Source organism: Pyricularia oryzae, chromosome 4 (genome assembly GCF_000002495.2).
Source record: "Pyricularia oryzae 70-15 chromosome 4, whole genome shotgun sequence".
In the NCBI taxonomy this organism is placed as follows: Eukaryota; Fungi; Ascomycota; class Sordariomycetes; order Magnaporthales; family Pyriculariaceae; genus Pyricularia; species Pyricularia oryzae.
The window spans coordinates 2,591,238-2,610,181 of NC_017851.1; the positions used below are offsets into that span (position 1 = coordinate 2,591,238).

Here is an 18,944-nt window from a genome sequence, read left to right on the forward strand (position 1 = left end):
TTAGTTCTGACCATGACTCTTGCTCAATAGAGAAGGGAAAAAAAAAATCAAGAGGGAAACATTAATAATGCATGTGATGAAATTCGATTCCACTAGGGCAATGGCATACAATATTATACGTAGCTGTTATAGTTACTCCATACGATTTAATCAGTATTTAAAATCCAAACACAGCCTCAACTTTGTGACTGTATAGTAGAGTAGTGGTTCACTCGGATAATACAGCGTATGGCGCTGTGAAGGCGGTGATACTTGAGGACGAGTGGAGGGTTCACTAGCTAATGACATAAAACGACACTGGGACTGTGCAGTCCCTACCCAATGTGCACTTGAACCAGATAGATAGATATCAGCCAGGCCAAAGGTCCGAACTCATACCCTACTCCCCCTTTTAGGTTGCTATTGTCTCGATGGAACTAAGAGGTTTGGTCCTGCCCAGCCCTTCCTTTCCATAGTAATCCATAGGGTATACCCCATTCCCCCAATCTTCCTTTTCCCCCAAAGCAACCAGGGCTTCATAGGCAGTAAGCAGCGGGCGTGGGAATGCATAGCCCCAGTCGATACTCAGGCGGGGACAGGCAACTTGTACCCAGCATTCAACTTCTCCCATGGCGGCCAACTTTCCAGGGAAAATCTCACTGAGAAGTAGATTTACAAATGGGACTCCAAGCGCGGTCAATCTGCGCTCAATAAGCTCTAGCGTATGAGGATTGCCTTGCCTCCCCAGTGAACCGAGAATGAGCCCCCACTTGCGAGCTGTCTTGGCCGTGCGGATGGCCTGCCGCCGCAGGTCCTGCATCTCCGTATGCCCATACTCCTCATGTGTGAGTTTGCGGGAGTAAGGATCGTAACGGTAGGCGGGAATGTCTGGGTTGTGTATCATAATGCTCTCAAGATGGAAGCGACCATCACCAAGATACAGTATCATATCTATTCGTGTCTCGGCTGCACCAGGGCGTCTTGTCAGATCCGGGGATGTGCAGCCCAAGATTTCGCCTTTGGAAAGAGGTGCAATCTGCGGGACAACAATAGTGAAGCCAGCGCTCTCCAGCGTAGATTTCACGCCGTGAATGGTGGCGTTGAACTGAATAGTACCAACTAGGGCAATAGTGCGAGGAGTAGCGAAATTGCGCTCCAAAGTTGCCAGCAGGTGAGATGTGTCGATGCTGATGTCGACAAAGACGTACAAGGTCTTTATCTTTGTGACATCCACCGGGATCAGACAGCTGTGGGCGTAGTGGACTAGCAGATCGCATCCCAGGGCCCGAGCAGTGTAGTCATCAATGCAGCACGCGCCATAGGTCACGTCTCCCATGATGAGCGTCTCAATGCCGGGGCAGAACTGCGTCAAGATGTCTGATATAGTGGTCGCAAAGAGGAGGAGACCTTCGGGCATCTGCAGCGCAACCCTTTTGGACCCCAGGGAGCGTATTCTGTGAATAGTCTTGTGGATCTCAAAAGAATAGTTTGCTGGCAGCAGACTTATGGCCTCCTTGAGGTCGGTGTCATCTAGCAACTCTTGGGGCACCTGGTTGAGCAGACGAGGAGCCCGTTTCGGCTTGGCGGCTGAAAAGGGCGTTAGCATTCATTCACTCACTCACTTAATCGACTGACAACTCGCGGTCATGCCAGCGTAAAGTCAAGCCTAAACTGTAGATTTCCTCCTTGCCTTGTACAGCCCCGCTTGTCACTGCTGGGGCATCACCACCCCAAGAGCCGCTTTGCGCTGCCTGAGCCGCTGTCCTGCGGCCGACAAATCGCTTCTTCGGCTGCTTCAATCCTGGAGCCGCGGCATTTGCTGCAGCGATTTGTGTTTGCTCGATATCGACCGCAATGCCGAGATCTACTTCTGCGCGGTCGTCCTCCATCTTGTTACTGGTGCCAAAATGGGAGGCGAAGAGGGTGCGGGGTGATTAGGGCGCAAGGACGTGCTGCATACCAAGGCCGTTGGAGCTTTTTTCTTCTTATTTCTTTCTCTATTTTCTCTGATGCAGCAAGGATAATTAAGTCCCTCGCGCCTTTAGAACGATTCATTCGCACAGGAATACGTGCGGTCAAATTTAAGGGGCTGTGAGCAACAGCAGTACCTGGGGTAATTGACCTGAAGATATTTACAATAAAGCTCTCTGGCTCTGTCTAGGGTAGGTAAGAAACACTCAGCAGTGCACTCTTCGAGTGGCGTGTCGAATGTCACATGTGGCGTGGGCGACTAGCCACCCAAGGCTCCTTCTCAGTGGCTTAAACGGGAAGCTTGGGAGGCAACATTACAGTAGTATTCTGACGCACAGACCACCACAAACTTGACATTCTGTCGTGTGCCCTAGAGGCTTGGTGGGGCCCACAAACGGGTCTGGCAGCCAATTTGCTTCCGCCTTCTCATCCCCTCGAAATCTTTTTTTGACTTACCTTGACCCTCAATAGCGTGGAAGTCGCTGAAGCAACAAAGGTTCTCAAATCGTCCCTTGCCGCCACGATTCGAGTAAATCTTTGTCAAAATGAAGTTCAACATCAGCAACCCGAGCACCGGTGCTCAAAAGCTCGTCGAGGTTGAAGATGAGCGCAAGCTCAGGTTTTTCATGGAGAAGCGCGTACGTTGAATCGTCCCGATGCCAACAACACCCACGAGAACGGTCCTCCGAATTATAGTCGAGAGACGAAACAAGGAGCCAACCACACATACTGGGCTTGAAAACCGTGGTTTCGAACGTTCTGAACTGACCATGCCCGATATGCTATATACAGATGGGCGCTGAGGTTTCGGCCGAGCCCCTCGGTGACGAGTGGAAGGGCTACATCCTCAAGATCACTGGTGGAAACGACAAGCAAGGTTTCCCGATGAAGCAGGGTGTCCTCCTGCCCAACCGTACCCGCCTCCTCCTCTCCGACGGCCACTCCTGCTACCGTGCCCGCCGCACTGGTGAGCGCAAGAGAAAGTCCGTCCGCGGTTGTATCACCGGCATGGATCTGTCTGTCCTTGCCGTCTCGATCGCCAAGCGCGGCGAGCAAGACATCCCCGGCCTTACCGACGTCGTCCACCCCAAGCGCCTCGGTCCCAAGCGCGCCACCAAGATCCGCAAGTTCTTCGACCTCAGCAAGGAAGACGATGTACGTGTTTGCTACAGCTACTGTCCCCGTCTTCGCCTGCTCGACGTTCAGGCCATACGCACCTTTGGCTGAAAGGCCTGGCGTTGGTTTTGAGTTTGTCGAGTAGAGTCTGAGAGTCTGAGTACAATCCTTCAATCCCCGAACCCCGGTCCCTTGGTGTGAAAACTGGGCGGGATGAAGTGGTCGGAAACCAGACGACTCGAGAAGTCGAAAATCCACTACAGTTATACTAATCAGGGAGCCCTCTGTCTCCATTCATAGGTGCGCAAGTACGTCATTCGCCGTGAGGTCCAGCCCAAGGGTGAGGGCAAGAAGCCTTACACCAAGGCCCCCAAGATCCAGCGCCTGGTTACTCCCCAGCGCCTGCAGCACAAGCGCCACCGCATCGCACTGAAGAAGCGCCAGTCCGAGAAGGTCAAGGACGCTGCCGTAAGTTTGCCCTCTTTCACTTTGGTCCACACGCCCCCAACAACGTGGCGGCCGGATCTAGGCTAACCGAATACCCATATGCAGAACGAGTACGCCCAGATCCTCGCCAAGCGTGTTGCCGAGGCCAAGGCCACCAAGGCCGACGCTCGCAAGAGGCGTGCCAGCTCCATGCGCAAGTAAATGTGTGCGTGGTGATGGCGGGCGTGTGTGTAGTTAGTTCTTTGAATGGAAATGGGGTTACGCTTTTACATTTATGGGGACATAAAAAAACTGGACTGGCGAAAGGGTTGCGACTTTCGATCGCCTTAAGGCGTCGGGCTGGCTTTGATATCAACGACATGGGAACAGTTAGGGATGATGTCTCTAGACTGGTCACGGTTTCATGCATTGCATTTTAAGGCGATAATTTTTATGATACTCGGCTCGTCCAGAGGTTATGTGACTGCACGTAACGCCAATTTTTTGATGGAACATTCGAGGTAACTGTCAGACGTTGACATATTCATAGAACTAGTATGCAATACCGCCTGCTGATGATGTTCCTCTTAGCCTTCCTCTTTGGCCGGACTCTGCTTTACTGCATCGTATCCTCCCCATGCTATCATATGCGTCCATTCCACAAACAAGCACTGTTCTGTCAAAATTTCCGCCTTGCGCCACCATTCACTCCCAGTGGCTTTCTTACAATGGACCAAATCAGAGAGACGGCTCATCTGATGATTTGTAGTCCAACTTGCCGGCAGGCGTCTCATGGCCCAATGAGCGGGTCACAGACATGGCATGCTGCCAGCTCCAACTCCTGCCTAGCCCACGAGCTTTGGTAAGTGGAAACGTTGGCGCATCGTTGTGGAGTCGTCATATGTGGTGTTGAAGCTCAGTGGCCGTTGGAATAGTCGAATTGTCCCTCTCGGCTTGCCATTGAACATGTCATTTGGTGAGATTGTGCCTTTGGTTGGTATCTCTCACTTGACTCTACTCATAATAGTCTCGGGGCCCCTTTCGACGTAGATTTGTGCAGCGCGAGCCTTGACAGCATTGAGGGTAGCGCGCTCAAAGTCGTCACGAGATCTGAGAACAGCCTCGACCCAGGTGATCTGCAAATCCCAATACTGCGTCTTGAAGCGCTCAAAGACATCGGGCACCTGCTCCTTGGGGCTGCTGAGCAGGCCTTCGAAAAGCTGGATGACTTTCCAGCTCTCCTTCAACTGCAGGCCAATGTCGGACCCGTTCTGCATTGAAATATCGTCAAAGAATTCAAAAACGGTCTGTACATCGTTGAAGATCTTTTCCTGGAACTGATCGGACCTCTTGAACTTTGCGCCCTTGTTTCGTACGCACCCCAAGTAGCGTGCGAGGAGCTCGTCTGCGAACAGCTCAATGAATATGTCCACTAGGGAGTGGTGCAGCACCTGGCGATAGTCGCCGACGTATTCTTCGAACGTGACAATCATCTGTCGCATGGCTGTTGATGTGTACCATTTCGGAGTGAAAAAGTCGGCAAGGACGGGCTTGAAGTCGATGACAAAAATCATGTGAACAAACTTGGTCAAGCACCATGTGCTAAAGTCTACGTAGCCATCACGCAAGGCTTCAATCTCGGTGTCGGCGCGCTCCATATACGGCTGTGAGACGATGGGCTCGAACTTCTGCCGGAAGCTGCTCAGATAACCCATACGACCCTCGTCCTCATTATCGTCAATGCAGGCAATTTGATCGTTTGCCGTGGCCACTAGCCAATCCTGTAAAGGCTGGAAACCCTCCAGCTCAGGCTGCTTGCCAGACTCATACACTTGAGCCTCCTCCTCAAGCATCTTTTGCCACGACTGTTGACGAGCACGCAGACGGAGGAACATGGCATCGACAACACCCTCGGCGACATCTGCACGTTTCGAGTTGGCGGCAGCATCAAGCTGCTCTCGCATCATCTTCCACATGTCGATAAGAGTCTTTGTGCGGAAGTATCCAAACTCGTCAGCGTCCAGGTTTCCGTTCTCGGCTGACGCCCGCTCCGAGAACTCTTTGCGTTCTTGAGTGAATATGCGCTCGATCCACTCGTCCAGAAACTTGATAATAAGCTGCCTGAAGTCACGAACCAGCTCAGCTTCACGGTTATCAAGCACGTGAGGACTCAGCTCATCTTGCTTGAAGCCGAGCTTGTTCATTCGCTTGTAGTATTTTTCAGGCCAACCGACGATTTCAAGAGTGGTAGTTGAGCTGCTCTCTGGGTCATCGACCAAGCCAACCAGAAAATCGTGCATAAGCTCGTGGTATATGGCGCCATAAGTTTTGAATATTTTCCACTTTTTGGGCATAAGGGGCACCATGCCCATCTGAACGGCTTTTAGGTCGTTAAAAAACCAACGCAAGGTCTTGTCCAATGTTGATGGGTCATCTAAAACCTCCTCGCGACTCATTTTAAATTGTTCGTTGGCATAGGCACGAATGGCTTGCAAAAACTTGTCCTTGTAGCCGCGGACCGTCTTGGCGCCATCCGTAATGCTTTGAAAACGCGCGGCCATCTCCTTGTGGTCCTTCAGTGCATCCTGAAGTGCCAGTACTCTCTGGTCACTCTTCTCCTCTGCTTCTATGATTAGGGCGAAGCGAACGACCAGGCTGTTGTTTTCAGACTGGACAAGCTGGATGAGGTTCATGGACACCATTCCGACATGCTCATCAAACCAATCAATGGTGCTGTCCAGGCGCTCGAAATAGTCCTCGAGCGTAGACTGCAGACTTGGGTCGTCAGCGCGCGATATTTGCTCGATGGCGTCGTCTCGGATATTGCGTAGCTGAGTGAGTTCGTAGTGGATGGAAAGCAGCCTTGGCATCCCTTGTTGGTCCTCTTCGTCCTCCTTGAGCATGAGCTCGACGGCATTGAGGCGTTCGTTAAAGGTTTCGAGATTGTTGCGCATGGCCTCGACGGCGCCAAAATTGCGGTGGGCCTGTGATACTAGATTGATGGTGGCAAAGTCCTTGATCATGTTCTGGCTCTCGGAGCACAGCTTATCAATCTTGACCATCTCATCCTTGATTTGTTGCACCGTCTTCTGGCCTTCGGAGAGGCCGTTCATGCCGCCCTGTGTCGTCTCGAGCTGCTCGCGCAGGCCGGCCCGCAGCTGGCTGTCGACGGCATCTTTCTTGCGTGTGAACTCCTGCTTGAGACCGAGAATCTTGTCGAGGTCGTCAGGATGACGAAGCAACTCTGACAGCTTGACTTGGGGCGCGTCCATGGCGTCGGCGGCAATTAGATTGCCGGCGATATATTCAGGTACCAGTCCGATCGCTGAAGAGGGGGATCGTGGATCGTGTCGGCGGGTTTGGAGGTGAGCGGGCGGTTGCGACTTAGGGCTTCACTGGCCAGCTGGACTCGCCAGCAAGGCGACTTTGGGATGCAACAGCTCAGCTTGCCCCAGACTTCAAAGCAAGTGCAACTGGAGAAAGAACCATCAGATATATGATGTAGCCTGTGCGTTTGGTACCAGCCTAGCTAAGGTACTCAAGCAGGAGTGGTGCAGGGCCTAAGTCTGATTGGCAGGGATGCGTCGTTGTTGTTCAATGCAACGATTTGCACAGTGAAACAAATAGCATTATTAAACTGTAAGGACACCCACCAAGCCAACCCTGCATCGCCGCATTTTCCCTACATCGTTTGAAGTACTCGGTAATCTAAGTTCTCTCAAACACTCCTTCGATATCTACGAAGTAAGCGATGCCCAACTCACTTAGACAGAACCAAGCAAGGTACATTACGTTGTCCTTTGTTGTACAAAATGTTCCATTCAGTTGCTATTTTACTGCGACTAGTCAAGTATCAAAACTCGAGTTTCTAAAACCGTCATTCGCTTCCCTCAAGTGGAGGCTGCTCTCCGTCACCCGCATTTGAATCGTTGGTCGTGTCCGTCAACCTGCCATCTTGATCAACAATGCTGCTCTCTGTCAAGTCCCTTTCATACTCAGGCGCAGTCATCGCTGCGTCACTAACATCTGCCTCTGATATGCTATCCTCATCTGTCTCGATGCCGACCTCAATCTCGTGTGTGACAAGAATACCGCCATGGTCTGGGCTGTCCGATTGAGGGCTGGGCTCCTCATCTACCGGTGATTGCACGCTTGACTGTCCCGTATCGTCCGTGCTGAGTCGATGTCTTGACTGCCGACCAGCAGACACGGAACTGGTCACGCCGAATCTGGACCTTCTCCATGTGCCCGAGGATGCACCTGAACGAGAACCATACCAAGATCCTTGACCAGTCTTGATGTTGGCCCGTTTAAAGGCTCTGCGCAGCTGGCCGCCTAGACTTTCCCTACGTCTTTCGTTCCTCTCAGCATCACCTGCTGCGGGCCTCGGGGTCGCCCTTCGCACAAGTGTCACAGGCCAAGTCCTCTGCACAAGTATGTATATTTCCGGGACGCAGACACAGATGATGAGGGCCGAAACTTCGACTTCGGACCAAAGCATTGCATCAACCAGGTCGTCTGTGGCAACCATGAGTTTAAATCTTCCTTCTTCCCTCTTGATTCAAGCTGACAAACGGACATGTCTTACATGTTGGGTCTGATGATCTGGTTCTTGGAATAAGCTGCACGCGTATGATGGAGGCCACGCAAACTCTGACAAGCAAATTCGTTAGTACCTAGGTAGACAATCACAACACATTACTGGAGAAGATACTAACCCAAGGCCTAGAGACGACAACAAAAAGACGGCCAGTTTCTTTGGCTGAGCCATGCGAATCCCGTACAACGTTGCGATAGGCTGTACAAATAAGGTGAGATCACTGAAGAGTTTTAGGGTAAACTGGCGATAACCTTATTAGCCAAGATTTTGCCCGGTGTCTGGCGATACTTTCTCGGATTGCTCACCGAAGCATAGTAAAATTTTATTGTATCCAGGCATTCGCCCGGCGAATTGGGCAAGAACATCTTGGCTCTTGGGACACACATCACCTGAGACACGACAGTCTCGGCGATCCCTTGCATGAGGAGAAATACAAGCAACCCCGTGTTAACCTGCTTGTGGATCCTTTGGGGAAATATACGCATGAAGTAAATGGCAAACGCCATCTTGGAAAAGACGAAGCTCCATATGTAGGTGTCGAGGGTTGGGAATGCGAACTGATTATCAAGTAGGTGAGCCTCTGCATAGCCAGACGATGCTTTTGATCCACTGTGAAAAACAAGCAGCATAACCAACAAACAGCTTCACAAGCTCTACTAACCAAAAGGTATCTATCCAAATTATCGGGGTTGACTCTCCCGAAATGGATACCAAGCCCTACAGTAGTCACTATTGATTCAATGGTACCGTCAGTCAAGTTCGCCACGAATAAAGTATTCATGAGGCGAGAGTTAGTGAAGTATGCCGAGGCATTGCTGCTCACTCAGTAACACGAATATGACCATAAGGGCCATGCTTAGCTGCGATGCAGCAGCTTATAGTCAGTCGATATTCCCAGAGCATAGTTACACCATCAAATGGTTGACTGACAAATGACACCAACACGAATGCTGGTTGGCTCCCGAATTTGTTAGCCTTTTGCCCGGTTTTACTGCTCATGAGCCTTCAGCTGTCTGTCGCTGATCCCCGGGTCACTCACCGTCGTCCAATCTGAACATTCTCAAGGTGACCATATTCAACCAGACCCGACCTCCCACTGCCAACGTAGTTAAAATTAACAGTGAAATATTGATCCCTTGGATCAATGGCACCTTGCTATCATCCTCTCCTTGGCTCGGCATCTTTATGGGCTAGGTTTAGGTGGTTGTTGTATCATTAGAGAGTTAAGGTATGCACGGCGTCCATCCATGCTGCTGTCAGTGGCGATGTCTTGACGCCTCAGTTAATAAGGACGTCCGTATCTTCGGGAATAGCACGTATTTAGAGTACTGATCTGCAGCTGAGGAGCGAGGCAATGACGACTTTCAATACCTTACTTATTTGAGCATCTCACCTCTTCGGCCCGGGATTCAAAGCACCCATGTCACGGTCTTCCGAGCATGGCTACATGGTTTGTATACATGAACCTTCAGACAACTGAAATTTACCTTCTGATACTAGTACGTGTTGGTGAAGTGTGTTGTATACCCCTCTTCTATTCTCTCCTGCTCTGGTTGCCTTCCTTATACAGGGGCACATACGGCTACCGCCAACAGGGAAAAAAAAGAAAAAAAAAAGATCGAGCCAGATGTTTCCAGAGTTGGTTTCGTGGCGCGGAGATGCGAGCTGCGACGCACTTTGCTAAAAGTGAGAATAGGACGGCCGGGATTAAACCTATGCTTTGGCGTTCCTAAAAGAGGGGATATCGACGATCTACTACTGCAAATGGCATTGCGCCGTCGTCCCGTCTGATTGTTTGACATCTCAACTTCAAGTCAAGCTTTTTCCAACCATACCGGTACCACGTGTGGGTGCCATCGAGTAATGACCAGCAACCCAAGATTACCATGCGGAATCATATGTGAATGTCAGTTTCTGGTCCAGATTCGGGCGTCCTTGGATACCTCGGGTTTTCGTCCGAGAGAAAAATGGTCGTGTCCTGACAGTTTAATTATATTACTAAGGATAGCCACTTGGTGATATGATACCATCACAAGTCAGTTCAACTCCATACGTATGTGTATATATTGATTCCGCATCCCATCTTGAACTGAAATCTTCAAAAGTCGAGAAAGTATGGAGAATCCACAAAGAATCTAAAATACGATGTAGAAAAAGAAAAAGACAAAAGACAGAAACCCCCCACCCCACCCCCTCAAGGTTCATATATCGAAATACTCGCCAACGTGCTCGATCCTCGCGTATATCTAAGGGGTCTCAAACCCCGAAAGAGCATTATACCCGATTGAGTAAACAAAGACTAGGCCATCTCTGACACCCTCCAACTTCTGATCGGTCCAAGGTTTGGACTTGGACCGGTAGGGTCAGTACCACCAGTAATATGTAATAACTTGGGTTGCCCATTCCAAGTTTACAAGGATCCTGTAAACTTTTTTTTTTTCGTTTCTTCTTTTATTTCTTGCTTTTGTTTATCCTTCTCTTCAGAATGTAGGTTGACTCCGCCTCACTTCAGAGGCAGTCCCAGTGAGAGTACGAGCTTGAACCTGCTTCTTTGCTATGTTGAGATTAAGGAATTATTATGCACAGCCGGCAGATCATTTCAAAACTGTAAATATATACTCTATCTGCCGCCTGTCGCGAGAGGCTCGTGACCAAGTAAATATCAGTCTATCACTTACTTGAGAGTGACTAGCTCCTCGGCACTCGTTGGGTGTATGGCCACACAGCTATCAAAGTCTTTTTTGGTCGCGCCCATCTTGACGGCGACACCAAAGCCCTGCAACATCTCTCCGCTGCCCAAGCCGACAATGTGTAATCCCACGATCTTCTCCTCAGGCCCGGCGCAGATCAGCTTGTATGCTGTCGGACCCTTCTCGTCGGGCTCCATCATGGCGTAGTACATGGCAGTAAAGCTTGTCTTGTATATTTTGAGGTTTTCCTTGCCATACTTCTCGACCGCCTCGGGCTCGGTCAGTCCGATTGAGCCCACCTCCGGGTGCGCGAAGACGACCGACGGTATGTTGGAATAGTCGAGCTTGTAGGTGCTGAACTGCTCTCCGCCAAACAGACGGTGAGACAGTCTGCGACCGGCAGCGATAGCGACTGGGGTGAGCTCGACCTGGCCCGTAACATCCCCGAGGGCGTAAACATTCTCGACGGACGTGTTCTGGAACTCGTCCACCTCGATGTAGCCCTTCTCGTTGACCTTGACGCCTGCCTTGTCAAGCCCAATGTCCTTGGTCATGGGGGTTCTGCCGATGGCCCAAATAAGATGGTCCACATCCGAGATGGCAGCTTCACCATCCTTGTCCTTGTAGTGAACGGTGAGCTTTCCTGTGCTCTCATCGCGCTCAATCTTGGACTGCGAGGACTGCTTGTGCAGCTTTACGCCGAGACGCTCATATTCCTTGGTCACCACCTCCTGCACCATGGGATCAAAGTTGCGCAGGAACGTGTCTCCGCGGATAAACAAATGGGTTTCAACTCCGAGAGCGTTGAACATGCCTGCGAACTCAACCGCAATGTAGCCAGCCCCGACCAGAGCCACCTTCTTTGGGAGATCCTCGATGTCGAAAAAGCCGTCGCTGTCGGTACCAAACTCCGCACCAGGTATCGAAGAACTGGGTTTTGTGGGCGTGCCGCCAACAGCAATCAAAATCTTTTTGGCCTTGACAACGGCCTTGGTGCCGTCGTCGAGTGTCACCTCGACCTCATTTCGCGACAAAAGCTTTGCCCAGCCGTGGAGATATTCCACTTTGTCGTTGGCCAAGTTGCGGTCGTAGATGCCATTGAGGCGCGTTATGTAGGCATCACGCTTTTGCTTGAAGCTCCTCCAGTCGAACGGCTTGGTTTCCTGGACGGAAAAGCCATATGATTTGGCCTGATGTATGGTTTCGGCTATGGCAGCGGCGTTGAAGGTGACCTTTTTCGGTACGCATCTGTCTTGTTGTTAGCGCAAAGCCCAAGTTCTTCGATATGTTGCCTATCAGCGGAGGCTGACAGTATTAAAAGGAAAATAAAAATGGCGGGAGTTTACAACATACCCGACGTTCACACATGTGCCTCCAATTCTTCCACCCTCAACGATCATGGCCTTGGTCCCGAACTTGGAGCTGGCCATGCGCGCCGAAGCCAGTCCACCACTCCCACCCCCAATAACCAGATAGTCCGTCTCCTTTTGTATGGGCGCCATCCTGGGTAGATTTGTGGAAAATAAGTGTCTCGAGACGACTCGTAGGCGTGATGGTGCTGATGCTCTCGGTTTGGCAGTAGCAGAGACTTGCCTGACGGCAGCGAATGCTCGCATAGAGAGGGGCGTGGAGGGTCTTTTAAGTATGTTGTTCTAAATTCGGGAAGGAAGGGGACCCGCCAGAGGTTCCCAGAAGTCGCCGGTTGGTCAGAACTACTAAGCTACCTATAGATGAGCAGTGGCGGGGTCAGCTCTGGTCTAGATATATCGCATGCGCCGCCGATTGCTAAGCAACCTGCATATAATTTGATGCCACCCGGCAAGCATGGACTGACTAGCCGTGTCTGATTTGCAGTGTGAGGCACTATGTAATTCTCAAGGCTGTGGGGAGTGGGGGGGTTGGTTGCAAGCAGCTGCAAGATGATGTATCCCAGCTTGCCAAGGACTTCAAGGTGAGATAAGGTACCTAGGAGGGTTGTATGTACCTACCTTACCTAGCTAGGTAGGTAGGTAAGTAGCGTCAGGTTGGTAGCAAGTAAGTAGGGAGGTGCCAAGCAAACTTACATTTACCTGGCTAAAGGTATGCATGGGAAGTGTGAGGTGCCTCGGGGAACTAAGTGCGGTTCTTAAATGTGAAAGGCACACTTACAGGTTGACTACAGTAAGTAGCTAGTGGAAGCTTGTGAGAGTTGTCAAAACAGGAGTAAGCAAGCTCTGTTATTATTACAAATGATGTTATTTGCAATGACTGAAACAGAGACAATAAAGTTAGGCAAGGTCTAGCATGCCTTCCCAATGCTATAGTTTGACAAATACCGGAGCTCAAGAGGCATGGAATTACTGCGAACTCAAAAGTACGATTTGAAATCTCGACTGAGAAATCACGACATCGGTCTTGCCGCCCCGCCAATTATTTGTGGGTCGCATCCCTTGGAGGCGTTTCCACCGCAAAGCGACGACCCTCTACCGAGTACCGGTCCGCTGTCGTAGTGGTCCGGCAAGTCCGAGCCATCTTTGCGTGATATGTATCCTAGGAACACAGCTATTTTTACTGTAATTATCTGGACGTCTTTTCCCCTGATGGAACCATGCTCCGGGCACGCAATTATAGGAGTTACAAGGTTGCGGAAGATCATTGATACCTAAGCCTGATTCACACCTTGAAATCTTGGCAAGGTCCCGAAGTATCGATGGATGCCAAGACTAATCGGTTGCGATCCACTTTCGCTCCGCGCTCAAAGGGAACCAGGTTGACTAGCATCATTTAACCTCTGAGAAATCCAAATAAATCTCCGGCTACAAGTTATTGAATATGATGACCATGTCCAAGAGTTGATACGTGCCGGATTTGGTTTTTTTCTTCTTCTTTTTTTCCGCAACAGATTCGTCCCCGGGATGCCGCTCCCGCCCAGTCTGACCTGGCTGAAGAGTCTGTCCAAGTCGCCAACTGTTAGCCAGCTACAAAAAGTAGCCCAGGCCTGCGGGGTCTCGAGCAATGGGACGAAGCGAGTCGTCACTGACCGCATCGTCGCCAGTCTCGCCAGCCCCCGGGTCTTGTCCGCCAATGATCGCATACTGAGCATAGACATGGGCCTGCGGAACTTTGCCTTCTGCCTGCTTACGCCGGCCGCAAGCTCCCATCAAGGACAAGGTCTGGAGCCCAAAGGCTCTGTCGTCGCCTCGTTGGGCAGCAGCGAGGGGGCCACAGAGGCCAGGAAACCTCCGCCGCTCACGCTGCAAGACTGGAAAGTCCTCGACCTGGCCGAGAGCAGCGTGGACATTAAGAACAACCAAGCCCTCAGCCCTGTCGCGGTGGACCTCATAAACCGCCATCTGCTTCCCCTGAATCCCACCCATATCCTCATAGAGCAGCAGCGATATCGCTCTGCCGGAGCCGCGGCGGTGCAGGAGTGGACTCTACGAGTGAATGCGCTCGAGGCGATGCTGCATGCCATCCTGACTGCGATGCGATCCTTGGGGGTGTGGAATGGCGAGGTGACGGCCGTAGATCCTAAAAAAGCGGCACCCTTTTTCTTTGACGAGGTTCGAAGAGTGCCATCTAAGCAGCTCAAGAAAATGAAGATTGATCTACTGGGTGAATGGATCTCGACAAGGGATGCCAAGTGTTTGGATCTGGGGAGCCCACATGTGACTAAATTAGCCGCATCTTTTATTGAGCACTGGAAGCCGGTAAAGGGGACTCGGAGAGGCAAACTAAAAGCTGCCGAGGGCAATGGCGAGAAAAATTTCAGAAAGCTCGACGATCTTACAGACTGCATCATTCAAGGAGCAGCCTGGGCGAGCTGGCAGCAAACTAGGCGTATACTAGCGCACGAGGGGATAAAAGAGAAACTGGCTGGCCTGATCGAGCAAAAATAGTAATAAACATCCAACTTGTGGTGCAAACAGGTGGGTATATTTTGTCTTTTGGATATTAGGTTTGCCAAAAATCCATTCTAATCATAATCGTCACCATACTCGTCATATCTCCCCTCCTGGCGCTGGGTACTTATGTACTCTTCAGTCGCGAGCCCCCGTCTCTTCCTGTCCTTTAGCAGCTGCGGATCTCTATGCCAATCACAGGCAAAGTCACACGACGGCTCTATTGTTTCACCAAAATATCGACACAATGTCGCATGCCGACAACCGCTGGTATCCTCGCAGTATGCCACCAACCTATTTAGACTTTCGAGGCGGGCACCGCCATTACCGCCACTGTCTCCGCTTCTATTTTGATGGGCGTCCCGGGTGACCATGCTGTACGTTCTATCCCGGTCCTCCCGACTGTAGTAGAGGAAACAGTACGACGCTCTGCCATCCCGCCCTGCACGTCCTGCCTCTTGATAGTAGCCTTCAAAGGATTTGGGCAAGCGCCAATGGACGACGAACCGGACGTTGTCCTTGTCGATTCCCATGCCGAAGGCAGTAGTCGCCACGATGACATCGTAACCGGGGTCATTTGTGATCCACTTGGCCAGTGTGCTCTCTTTGGTTTGCTTGGAAAGCTTGGCATGGAATGGCCGGGCGCCAATCCCATCCTCCCTCAGTGAGGCCGCGAGGGACTCGCACTCACTTCGACTGATGGTGTAAATGATTCCCGAAACGGCCTCAACGCGTTCGTTGCTACCCTCCAACTCCGTCCTGCGCTCGTCTTCCCTCCTGCGTTCGTAGACGTCCTGAAGCCACTGTACAAAGTCTGAATACCTGTCGTTCGCCTCATCGCTAGTGAAGCGCACCTCGAGGTGGAGGTTGGGTCTGTGGGCTGTCGTTGTGAACTGCTTCAACCTGGCCGGGCTAGGGTTGCCAGTCTTGACGAGACCAAGCGTGGCTAGAACATCCCTGCGGACTCGCTCGTTGGCAGTTGCAGTGAGGCACATGACCGGGACATCGGGAAAGGCTTCCCGGAACCATGATAGTCGTTTGTAGTCTTTTCGAAAGTCGTGGCCCCCTTCACAAAGAGAACGGCACATCAGTGGTGAGCTCAAGGGTATGTGGGTTGTCAGCCAGGGTACGGTACGTACATTCCGAGATGCAATGGGCCTCATCAACGACGATGCGTGCCAACTCCTTTTGCTCGTGAACCAGTTGAAGCCGCTTACGGAAGAAGTCTCCTGAGCAGAGCTCTGGAGTCACATACAAAAGACGTGTCCGAGGATGACCCGAGGCAAGATCCAGGTAGATATGCTCCTTCTCGTCTTGCGGTGTGTTACTGTTTAGAGTCCGCGCATCCACGCCAGAATCACGAAGAGCCTTGACTTGATTCATCTGTTTCCTTGTCAATCTCGAAGCCATGTATCATTACATAGGTACGGGTACATGTTTCCTACCATGAGGCTGAGAAGTGGTGAGATGACGATCGTGACTACGTTTAGTTTTCACACAAGTCAGCTACTGTTGGGTCTTCTACGTTTGGGATATGTCCACTAATCAGGTAGTAAGCGTACTGCCTTGGTCAATCACAGCAGGAAGCTGGAAGCACAAGCTCTTCCCGAAGGATGTGGCCGCTTGTACGTAGACATCGTGCCTGTCAAGGGCAGCCAATATTATTTCCTTCTGATGTTTTCTTTGCGATGATCGAAGGTCAGATGCCTAAGGTCCAGATCAGTCTAGCCATGTGGATGCATGCATACCTGAAGTGGGATTTTTTGAACTGGCGTCTGAGCGTGAAATCAATGTCTGTACATGAATTGGTTCTTTCGAGAGCAGGCATTGTGATTTTTCCTGGGATCCTGTGACGCCTAAGAAAGTGTCATTGCATATATTTGGCGAGTAAAAAGAAGCGGCTATGTCACCGTCCGATCAATAGGGCTTTCCATGAGACAGTCAATCTGATGTTGAATCTGGGATTGATGTGGTTATTGTGATCATCCCAGAACAGTGTTTTTATTACCATGGAGCTTGTCTTTCTTGGTGACTGCTGTAAAGAGGTACCTGCCCTGGGTTACAGCAAGTTTTACCCACTCAAGCCACTGCTAGTCGGGGCGGCGTCCCTGCAAAACGGCAAAATCAGGCCGTCTCCAAGATTCCAAGAATTCACTTAGCTCAGACTTGGTTGGCTAATGAATTGATTTTAAACCAAACCATCGGACGCAAAGCCTAGATCTGTCGGAATTTCCCAAGTGAGAATTACTTGCTGTTTGATTGCTGCACTGCCTTGCCTGCTCGCACTGACTGAAACCGCTGTCATCGCATGTCTAAATGCGCCTCGCCACGCACGCGCTGGTGTGCCCGTAGGCAGCCCACCCTTCGAAAAAGACGATGATGGACCGGGCCGGGAATTCCTAGTAATGGATGATAATTCACGTGATACAGATTTATTAGTTAACATAGATGAATTGAAACGTCTAATCACCTGATGGGTAGAAACACAGGCCTTAGCAGGGTTCTTCGTTTCAACGGCTTGTTTCAAGCATCGTTGGGGCTTGCGTGTAACGTGCATCCTCCCTGCCACTATTCCGTTTCGGTCTGATCCTCCCCCTACTGAATCATCGCAAGGGTGAGTTTACTACAGGTGGGCTGGAGCATTTTTACTATCATATCGCCCGAATCACAGCGCAGATAATTAATATTCATCCAGTCTTGTTTTTTTTTCTCAGGACAGTCGGCCAAATTCATACCTACCTCTACGTAGTAGATAACCGCTTGGTTTGTCGCAAAAACCACATCTTGTAGGTTGTGCACCTCGTCAAATTACCTCGTTGAACCACTCTGTCGAGTCGCAAAGGCTAGATACACGACTTTTCCCCCCTTGTCAACACCACGGCCAGGATAAGAAGTCCGGTCTAGAACTTGGTCCATATGGACGTGGATTGAAATATAACCGACGGGCATTTTTAACCCATGCTCGTGCACATATTTCTCCTTCTTCTCCTCCTAGCTCTTATGCAATTATGGCAAGCATCACAGCATGCTATAGGTATATACCTAAGTACTTCCCAAGATTTGAGCGGCCAGCGTGTTTTTTGTTAATAGGCAACTTCAACAAGGTGCTCTCCACCCGCAAACGAATGGGCTCATAGAGTACTACTGGTCGAATCCCCGTCTTGAATATCTCAGATGCATCGGAAAGGGCTTGAGGCGCTTGCTGTTCCGATTTTATACGGTATGTAGGTACGGAGTGTTCAGGCGTATGCGCATAATATTTGGTTTTAGGTGGCGCCAACCCCAGGAATGCGGCGTTCAGTGGTATAGTGTATGAGGTCATGAGCTGTGTACACTACGCCTATCCCGTAATGGCCGCTGAATGCAATGAATCCCCCGTAGCTTGCGTACGGAGTAGGTAGTATCAAGTATGTACGGTAGTGTTATGGAGTAGTCCAGGGCTTCCCGAGTCGCGGTCGCTTTTTATGTTTTTGCATATAACTACAGGCTACCTCGGCACGAATCAAATTTGGTATCAGACAGTGCCATTTACTTCCCTGCCTTGCCTGCCAACGTACCATGGAGGTCAAACTGCAACTGATGGTGATTCGAGCATGGTTCTTTGCAGACTTGCGGCACGCTAAAAAGAAGGGCAAGGAGGCGGGAGTTACTTTCTAGGTCATCTACTCCAGGAGAAGCCCGGCTCGTATGTTTACTCGGTAGGTTATACAACCCCCATTGGAAAGGGAAAATGATCCGAAGCACTCACTTTCTTTGTGGCATGGAATACACAGTGAATAGATACACTGCTCTGAATTATACAGTACATACACGGCAGCATATGTATCGTCGCATCAAACAAACAAAATAGTGGCTGTGTACCTACCTATGCGAGAATCGACATGGCGTTTGCCTGTCATCGCTCAACGTTGGGGCCACGGGGAATGTATTTCGTGGGCTTGACATGAAGGTGACCGGGCCTGCAATGCGATGGTTGTGGCCTCCACACCACTGACAAGCTTAACCTTGTCTCCGTCCTCACTCCTGTGCTCCGTACTTTACGTAGTACGCATTTGCTGCGCGCCCAATGGCCAGTGCATCCAAACCCCCCAGCCTCAAAACCCCCTTTCCCTTGGCAAACGCCAATCCTTGTAACGCCGACCGCCTCGTTGTTCGTTCTGGAAGCAGGCGACGAAGAGTTCTTTGGTCCTTCGGGGGAAAAAAAAGACGTAATTTTTTTTTTTATCTCCCGTAGTGTTGTTAAAATCTTACCTACTCGCAACCAAAAAGTACTTTAGTGTC

At 50.7% G+C, this 18,944-nt stretch overlaps 8 protein-coding genes across 8 annotated transcripts; 3 read left to right on the forward strand and 5 right to left on the reverse strand.

Annotated features, from left to right (window-relative positions):
- Positions 1–70: 70 nt before the first annotated feature.
- MGG_03237 (diphthamide biosynthesis protein 1) lies at positions 71–2,150 on the reverse strand. The gene is made up of 2 exons (XM_003716691.1): positions 1,670–2,150; positions 71–1,566 (listed from the first exon to the last, which is right to left on the reverse strand). Exons 1-2 carry the CDS (start codon positions 1,866–1,868, stop codon positions 392–394), a joined length of 1,374 nt encoding a protein of 457 aa, XP_003716739.1. The 5' UTR covers positions 1,869–2,150; the 3' UTR covers positions 71–391.
- A 185-nt stretch (positions 2,151–2,335) lies between these two features.
- Positions 2,336–4,183, forward strand: MGG_03236 (40S ribosomal protein S6-B). Its single transcript, XM_003716692.1, has 4 exons — positions 2,336–2,588; positions 2,743–3,105; positions 3,367–3,534; positions 3,619–4,183. The coding sequence occupies exons 1-4, from the start codon at positions 2,496–2,498 to the stop codon at positions 3,712–3,714; spliced, it is 720 nt and encodes a 239-aa protein (XP_003716740.1). The 5' UTR covers positions 2,336–2,495; the 3' UTR covers positions 3,715–4,183.
- Positions 3,934–7,123, reverse strand: MGG_03235 (uncharacterized protein). Its single transcript, XM_003716693.1, has one exon. The coding sequence runs from the start codon at positions 6,762–6,764 to the stop codon at positions 4,497–4,499; it is 2,268 nt and encodes a 755-aa protein (XP_003716741.1). The 5' UTR covers positions 6,765–7,123; the 3' UTR covers positions 3,934–4,496.
- Positions 7,124–7,290: 167 nt separating this feature from the next.
- On the reverse strand, positions 7,291–8,279 carry MGG_12748 (uncharacterized protein). The gene is made up of 3 exons (XM_003716694.1): positions 8,211–8,279; positions 8,081–8,145; positions 7,291–8,010 (listed from the first exon to the last, which is right to left on the reverse strand). The coding sequence occupies exons 1-3, from the start codon at positions 8,261–8,263 to the stop codon at positions 7,370–7,372; spliced, it is 759 nt and encodes a 252-aa protein (XP_003716742.1). The 5' UTR covers positions 8,264–8,279; the 3' UTR covers positions 7,291–7,369.
- Positions 8,280–10,115: 1,836 nt separating this feature from the next.
- MGG_12749 (glutathione reductase) lies at positions 10,116–13,115 on the reverse strand. Its single transcript, XM_003716695.1, has 3 exons — positions 12,931–13,115; positions 12,136–12,506; positions 10,116–12,030 (listed from the first exon to the last, which is right to left on the reverse strand). The coding sequence occupies exons 2-3, from the start codon at positions 12,396–12,398 to the stop codon at positions 10,767–10,769; spliced, it is 1,527 nt and encodes a 508-aa protein (XP_003716743.1). The 5' UTR covers positions 12,399–12,506; positions 12,931–13,115; the 3' UTR covers positions 10,116–10,766.
- A 226-nt stretch (positions 13,116–13,341) lies between these two features.
- Positions 13,342–14,787, forward strand: MGG_03234 (uncharacterized protein). The gene has a single exon (XM_003716696.1). It carries the CDS (start codon positions 13,677–13,679, stop codon positions 14,658–14,660), a length of 984 nt encoding a protein of 327 aa, XP_003716744.1. The 5' UTR covers positions 13,342–13,676; the 3' UTR covers positions 14,661–14,787.
- MGG_03233 (ATP-dependent DNA helicase recQ) lies at positions 14,676–17,005 on the reverse strand. The gene is made up of 5 exons (XM_003716697.1): positions 16,412–17,005; positions 16,226–16,344; positions 16,109–16,143; positions 15,803–16,046; positions 14,676–15,729 (listed from the first exon to the last, which is right to left on the reverse strand). The coding sequence occupies exons 1-5, from the start codon at positions 16,489–16,491 to the stop codon at positions 14,738–14,740; spliced, it is 1,470 nt and encodes a 489-aa protein (XP_003716745.1). The 5' UTR covers positions 16,492–17,005; the 3' UTR covers positions 14,676–14,737.
- Positions 17,006–17,837: 832 nt separating this feature from the next.
- On the forward strand, positions 17,838–18,320 carry MGG_17128 (uncharacterized protein; the record flags this gene model as incomplete). Its single annotated transcript, XM_003716698.1, has 3 exons — positions 17,838–17,883; positions 17,934–18,056; positions 18,271–18,320. 3 exons carry the CDS (start codon positions 17,838–17,840, stop codon positions 18,318–18,320), a joined length of 219 nt encoding a protein of 72 aa, XP_003716746.1.
- Positions 18,321–18,944: the final 624 nt, after the last annotated feature.

Bases quoted from the DNA above. Each gene is read 5' to 3' on its own strand.
- MGG_03237 (XM_003716691.1), bottom strand. From the start codon at position 1,868: ATGGAGGACGACCGCGCAGAAGTAGATCTCGGCATTGCGGTCGATATC. The intron at 1,567-1,669 runs GCAAGGAGGAAA...CGCCCTTTTCAG, and splicing joins GACAAGCGGGGCTGTACAAG to CCGCCAAGCCGAAACGGGCT.
- MGG_03236 (XM_003716692.1), top strand. From the start codon at position 2,496: ATGAAGTTCAACATCAGCAACCCGAGCACCGGTGCTCAAAAGCTCGTC. The intron at 2,589-2,742 runs GTACGTTGAATC...TGCTATATACAG, and splicing joins GGTTTTTCATGGAGAAGCGC to ATGGGCGCTGAGGTTTCGGC. The intron at 3,106-3,366 runs GTACGTGTTTGC...CTCCATTCATAG, and splicing joins ACCTCAGCAAGGAAGACGAT to GTGCGCAAGTACGTCATTCG.
- MGG_03235 (XM_003716693.1), bottom strand. From the start codon at position 6,764: ATGGACGCGCCCCAAGTCAAGCTGTCAGAGTTGCTTCGTCATCCTGAC.
- MGG_12748 (XM_003716694.1), bottom strand. From the start codon at position 8,263: ATGGCTCAGCCAAAGAAACTGGCCGTCTTTTTGTTGTCGTCTCTAGGC. The intron at 8,146-8,210 runs GTTAGTATCTTC...TTTGCTTGTCAG, and splicing joins TTGTCGTCTCTAGGCCTTGG to AGTTTGCGTGGCCTCCATCA. The intron at 8,011-8,080 runs GTAAGACATGTC...TGGTTGCCACAG, and splicing joins CAGATCATCAGACCCAACAT to ACGACCTGGTTGATGCAATG.
- MGG_12749 (XM_003716695.1), bottom strand. From the start codon at position 12,398: ATGCGAGCATTCGCTGCCGTCAGGCAAGTCTCTGCTACTGCCAAACCG. The intron at 12,031-12,135 runs GTATGTTGTAAA...ACAACAAGACAG, and splicing joins GGCACATGTGTGAACGTCGG to ATGCGTACCGAAAAAGGTCA.
- MGG_03234 (XM_003716696.1), top strand. From the start codon at position 13,677: ATGCCGCTCCCGCCCAGTCTGACCTGGCTGAAGAGTCTGTCCAAGTCG.
- MGG_03233 (XM_003716697.1), bottom strand. From the start codon at position 16,491: ATGCCTGCTCTCGAAAGAACCAATTCATGTACAGACATTGATTTCACG. The intron at 16,047-16,108 runs GTAGGAAACATG...ACAAGGAAACAG, and splicing joins CACCACTTCTCAGCCTCATG to ATGAATCAAGTCAAGGCTCT. The intron at 15,730-15,802 runs GTACGTACCGTA...CTCTTTGTGAAG, and splicing joins GGCCCATTGCATCTCGGAAT to GGGGCCACGACTTTCGAAAA.